The sequence below is a fragment of the Dendropsophus ebraccatus genome, chromosome 4, assembly GCF_027789765.1.
Source record: "Dendropsophus ebraccatus isolate aDenEbr1 chromosome 4, aDenEbr1.pat, whole genome shotgun sequence".
Lineage (NCBI taxonomy): Eukaryota > Metazoa > Chordata > Amphibia > Anura > Hylidae > Dendropsophus > Dendropsophus ebraccatus.
In genome coordinates this window covers 23,308,048-23,314,047 of record NC_091457.1, presented here as the reverse complement: position 1 = coordinate 23,314,047, position 6,000 = coordinate 23,308,048, and the positions used below count along the sequence as shown (strand labels likewise).

The 6,000-nt window shown below is 41.9% G+C and overlaps 1 protein-coding gene across 1 annotated transcript; it reads right to left on the bottom strand.

Moving 5' to 3' along the window:
- On the bottom strand, positions 1-4,349 carry LOC138789512 (chymotrypsinogen 2-like). Its single transcript, XM_069968191.1, has 7 exons — positions 4,279-4,349; positions 4,091-4,194; positions 3,391-3,463; positions 2,632-2,717; positions 2,360-2,540; positions 2,111-2,253; positions 1-215 (listed from the first exon to the last, which is right to left on the bottom strand). The coding sequence occupies exons 1-7, from the start codon at positions 4,328-4,330 to the stop codon at positions 54-56; spliced, it is 801 nt and encodes a 266-aa protein (XP_069824292.1). The 5' UTR covers positions 4,331-4,349; the 3' UTR covers positions 1-53.
- Positions 4,350-6,000: the final 1,651 nt, after the last annotated feature.

The following is a 6,000-nucleotide window of genomic DNA, read 5'->3' as shown; positions in this document are numbered from 1 at the left end:
TACAGTCAATGAAACCAGTTTATTGACAATAGGAGAATATAATATTTGGGTCTTTAGTAGGCAGCAATAGTCTGATCCAGCCAGGATCTCAGGGAGGTAACTCTAGCAAAAACTACAGGGAAAGAAGTAGGACAAATAGGATTTCTCCAGGATACAACACCAGCCAAGGTCCAAGCTCCATTTCTCTGGCATACAAGAGGCCCACCAGAGTCACCCTGAAAATCAGAAGAAAAAAAGTGTGTTTTCTATGGCTTTTGTAAGGTGCACATTAGCATCTTTACCTGAGCTCCAGTATAAGGGTGGGTTCACACTGAGGAATTCTCGTGGATAAATTCCGTGGAATTCCGTTACCTGTACGCCCGTGCCATAGACACCATTCTATGCACGGGCGGATTGCGCATTCAGCCAAAAGAATTGACACATCAATTCTTTCGGTGGAATGCGGAATCAGCCAGCCCATAGAATGGTGTCTATGGAGCCGACGGAATTCTGCGGAATTTATCCGCGAGAATTCCTCAGTGTGAACCCACTCTAATGGGGGATACAGATCTGTCACACAGGGTAGTCAGATGCAATAGCTATATGTGATCAGGCAATGCATACACATATAGGAGACCTGCAGATGTTATGGCTCCTCTGATACTGACCGATGTAAATGATATGTTCACTACACATGAAATTATCCTGTTGGCTTATTATTCAGTAACGCAACAATAATAATAATAATAATAATAATAATAATAATAATAATAATCTTGCTGTACCTGCCAGCACTTATTGCTTCCAGTGATACATAGAGAGGTCTATCAGTAATGGGATTGTTGTAAATGTAATTGTTGTCCTTAAAGTATATCTGCAATTTCATGTACCTTTTCAGGATCCTCTGCTGTATGTACATAAGGAGTAACACTATATTTGGCCATAACATAACTTGTATGTGGCAGCTATACCTGTTCTATCCTCTGTAGGCTTTATTTCTAATTCTCACTTATTCCTGACACTAGCTGATATGATGTCCTCCATACACTGCACACATTCACAGGGGATCCTGCTTCACTGTGTCTCTATTGTACACACTCAAAAAGGGCAGCAGCATGGAGGACAATACAGAACACCTCTGATCAGCTGGGAGTTCAGCACTGGGGGAAGTGTACCTCTTATAACATCTAATCAGTATCTCCCCCCTCCCCTTTATATACATTTTTTGTGGTCAGCTGATCTCAATATGGACTTAATTAATTTATGAAGAAGCGTCATGAGAAAGTGATGTGAGGCACTTTCTTACATTTGCATATACAGTGGTAACTTGGTTTAAGAGCATTTTGGTTTAAGAGCTCACAGTTTTTAAAAATTGTGACCTGGTTTAAGAGCTTTGCTTTGGTGTAAGAGCTCCCTGTACTGGGTGGGAGGGGAAGTGGTGGAGCGGCATGGTCTGCATAGCAGGGTCTACAGCACTGTACTCTGACCCAGGAAGTCTCCCTCACCTTCCATGGCAAACATGGCAGTTCTACTTCAGGCTGGGGCTTACATCAGGGGACAGGACTTTGGAGGTAATCTCTCCATAGCTGTAACCCTTCTCTCCCCGGACAGAGAGTGCTGCATGTATGTGCCCACATCTGCCCTGCTCTTTCCTTCATGCTCCCTGCAGTCTCTGTCAGTCCTGGTTGTACTATGCTAATGCATTATGGGGATCTGCAGTTCCATCCTGTATCTACAAACTGCTGCTGGTTTTCGGGTTTATGCACTTACTGTACATTATACTCCACATGATGTTTGTTATACTGTACAGTTACTTATAATATCACATATTCTGCTGTTTCTAAATGTTTGTTTCATTTGTTTTACAGGTTGTTCAGAATATAAAATCATTATTTTTGGGGTGTGGAACCAATTGTCTGCATTTTTAAGATTTCTTATTGGAAAATTTGCTGTGGTTTGAGAGTGGATTTGAATTACAAGTGCAGTGCTGGAATGAATTATGCTCATAATCCAAGGCACCACTGTACGATCAATCTATGTAAGTGCAGTTTGCTGTGACTGAGGGGCCTATTCAGATTAGTCTGCAATAGCTGGAGAAATGTGAGTTATGTAGATAATAGACAGGACATACCTTGCAGGAGACGGCTCCAGCTGCTCCGGCACAGACCATGTTGCTCTGGACTGTTGGATAATCACTTCCGAAGTGTTTCTGACAGTCAGTATTGGTGAGAAGAGGCAGAGCCACCTGCTGCAGTTTGCTTGGTCTTGTTTGTGCTGAAAGTCAAAATAACATTGAGGTTGACCTACATATTATGTCTGGGATTCTGCCAATCAGGGTGATGTCATGTTATATCCATCTTGGTATATTACTATTACTTACCTATACCATTTATGTATCCCCATCCAGTAGTGACACATCTCTCCCCTGCACTGAATACATCAGCACTAGCGGCAATGCACACAGGGGACACACGAGCGGTGATAGTAGCAGGGCTGCTCAGCTTCACAAGTGCAATGTCATATGTAATGGCAAAAGGGTTATAGCCGGGGTGGTTGACGACCTGTAAAATAAATCTGCCTTAAAATCACTTTATGTAAATTTTTTATTTGTGACAAGAATATTAACAGCATGTGTGTAGTGTTTCCGCTTACCCGAGCAATGGGTTTAGTCTGAATAGGCTCAGCAGAGGAGGAGAAGTCATATTCACCCAGAATTACAGTACATTGATGAGATGTACAGTACTCCAGTGTAATACATATATACCATGTATACCATTTACAACTGTTACCAGCATAGCCACAGTATGTATGTATGTATGTATGTATGTATGGATAATAATTTTCTGTTGTGTTAATGGGATTTCAGCTCTGTTGTTCATACAGCAGAAGTTACGCCGCAGATTTGCTTTCCTCCCAAAGAATTAACATGTCAATTCTTTGGGGGGATTCCACTAGAGAAATCCCATAGAAGTCATTGGGGCTTTTGGCTGCTTTTGCTCGAATTCAGCGCCTATTCTGCCAGATCTGAAGAAGAGGAAATTTCAAGCAGAAAACTTTCTTCTTCAATTCCTCGTCTATTCTTCAGCTAGAACATACCCTAAGTGAGTTCTTTCTCTTACTTGTATACAATATACTTGTTCGGTGTCTTTATCTTAAATGTACATCATTGAGTTATATGATGTCAGAATCCATATATTGACTACTATGGAAAGTAATAAAGACAGCATGCTGAAATCCCATAACACTTGGTAGGGTCATGAGCACCTTTATCGGCCAACTTGTGGAGGTCCCAGCTGGAAGGATGTGGGTGTCTGACCTCCCCAATCCCTGTCTAGTCGGTCTTCTCTATGTCCCAGAGGGATTTCAGAAGATCTTTACTATAATATATATGATACATGGCTTACCTGACCTCACAGTGAGCAGCAGTGAGAACCCAGAGATCGCGGATCAGAGAACCCCCACAGTAGTGGGCTCCAGTACTGGTCTATAGATGTGTAATAAAAACCATCAGAACAAGGTTCGGCTTTGATCTAATTTTTCTTTTGTTTTATTCCTCTTTATAGTTCTTTAATCAGACATCATGTATACAAAAAATCCCAATACACTAGAAAACATACAATAGTCCCCAGTGATGTTTATTGAGAAGTCTATTAACAGTCCACAATCTAGTTATATCCTGGCAGTATTGGGTAGCATTGTATTTCTGTAGTAAGTAATCCCCAGCTGCCACTATTCCAATGGTGCCCGGGTAACTTTTAAGCTTCTAATAACTCAAAATAACTAAATTCAAGATACAAGAACAAATACAAGCTCCTTCTGAGATCTGTAGACATGTAAATAGCGATGTAACCAAACACACTGACTAATACTTCCTTATAGTAATATATAATAGTAATATATGGAGGATACAACGTTAGTTTCCTGAAGACAATTACTCTATGGAGCAGAACTACATAAGATTGAATTTCACCTGCTCAGTCTACTTTGTGTTATGAATGGCGGCCATAGTAAGTGTCAAGAAATCTCTTACATGTCTGTTCTCTCTCTTACTTTTATGTAGTGGATATTAAAATAAGTCATTTATACAGTATATAAGATCACAGTACATTACCTGCAGAGACACCTGCCATGGCCACGACCCAGAAACTGCATCCTCACCATTCACAACCCTGGCATAACCAGAAATGACTGGCTTGATGCTTGGCACACCACAACCTGAGGAATATGTACATAATAGCTATCGATGGAAGGAACTAGTGATCTCCATAATATATTATAATACTGAATGCCTCTACTTACCATAGCTGCCCCCTAACAGGACAAAGCAGGACAGAAGCCACAGAAATGCCATAGTGAGAAGTGGAGGATGAACGGGATTTGCGCAGCTTATATATCCACAAGTAGCCAATCACACATAGAGCTTTACTAGAGATAGGAGCGTCCATGTTCTTATCACACAACCTTGTACTGATATAGAAAATGTAGAAATGTGGAGGTAAAGGACACTATGTGTAGGTGAGACAGGTGTTACCAGAGGAGCGGGACGTCATTGAATTTACCAAGACTTGTATCCCATTTTATATAGTTATAGAAATGAGCAAGTAGTATTTGATCGAATACTACACTATTCAAAATACTTGTTTTTGATCGAGCAGCCGACCGAAAATGCAATAAAAATTAGTTTCCCCTCCCACCTCTCCTGGCGCATTTTTTTTCAGCCAGTTAATTATGTGGTGGGGGGACAGGCCCTAGGAGCACGCTGGCATCGCGAGAACCGCGTCTACATTCATTGGCTGGCTTACTCATGTGACCTCCAGGGTTTAAGAACTTGGCTTTTCCTGCTCGTCATCAGATGCCATCTTGAAGGTAGTCAGGGAGAGAGATTGAATCAGGGAGAGTAAGGATTTAGCTGAGTGTAGTCAGGCAAGACCCCAAAAGCCCTTGTTAGGGCTACAATTATACACAGCACAGCATTTATCTGCAGATCAACTGGCTACCAGCACATCAGCTTATTCTTACAGACAGGCAAGCAGCGGCTGCTCATTGTGAAGAATATGCTTCAGTGTATCCACTTCCTCCTTCAGTGGACGTGTTACAGGTAGTTGAGAGGAAATATTCTAGAGTGGGAACAGTGCAGATTTTAGAAGATTGTTGGCAGGAGAGACCATAAAAGCCCTTATCAAGGCTACTACACAGCACAAACAGCATATAGCTGCTTCCTCCATTGGATAGTGCATAGACTGTCTAGCAGCATTTCAGATAGTGATACAGAAAGTCGGTCACACAGGTTATAATTATCTTGCATAGACTTGTGTTGTACTGTTTTGTTTTAGTTAGTAATGTCGCAGTAGTTGATTGTCCGCTGCGCCTCACTGAAAGCAGTAAAACATCTGGCACCAGTCGCCATATATTTTCATGTTAGATGCACCCAGGCATGCTTCCCTTGCTGTCCCAGTTGCCTTCCAGAGGTGTGTGCATCAACTTCTGAGGTGTCATTATGGACTTGGAAACCTAAATTCGACAACTTGGAGATTACCAAGAAACAAGCATTTTTCTTCCATAGACTTAATGGGTTCGATATTCGATCGAATAGTCGAACATTGCGGTCTGTTCTAATTGAATTTTGAGCTTTGGAATATTTCCCTACTTGCTCATCTCTATGCAGTTACAAAGATGTTTTTTTTTTTTTTATTTGAAGCCTTCACCTATGCCCTTAACACCCTACATGCCCCTTCAGTATCAGTTTTCTCATTGCTTTGGAGGACCGCACAGCCCTCCATGTGCATGCCAGAGGTAGCCTGACTGCCATTAGGTACCTAAATGAGATCCTCAGACCACTTGTGAGAATGCAGGACAATGCTAGACACCATGTGGCTGGAGTGTGTCAGCAGTTCCTGCAAAATGAAGATCAGGTCTCGCTCCATCCACCAGTGTCACGTTGCAGCACAGGCTGTCCAGGAGTTGGCGGATGCTTTAGTCCAGGTCTGGGAGGAGATTCCTGAGGAAACCATCTGCAACCTC

Excerpts from the sequence above, each read along its gene's own strand:
- LOC138789512 (XM_069968191.1), bottom strand. The coding sequence starts at position 4,330 with ATGGCATTTCTGTGGCTTCTGTCCTGCTTTGTCCTGTTAGGGGGCAGC. Across the intron at positions 2,541-2,631 it reads AGACTAAACCCATTGCTCGG|GTCGTCAACCACCCCGGCTA; the intron begins GTAAGCGGAAAC and ends TTTATTTTACAG. Across the intron at positions 216-2,110 it reads CTGGAGCCGTCTCCTGCAAG|GGTGACTCTGGTGGGCCTCT; the intron begins GTATGTCCTGTC and ends TCTGATTTTCAG.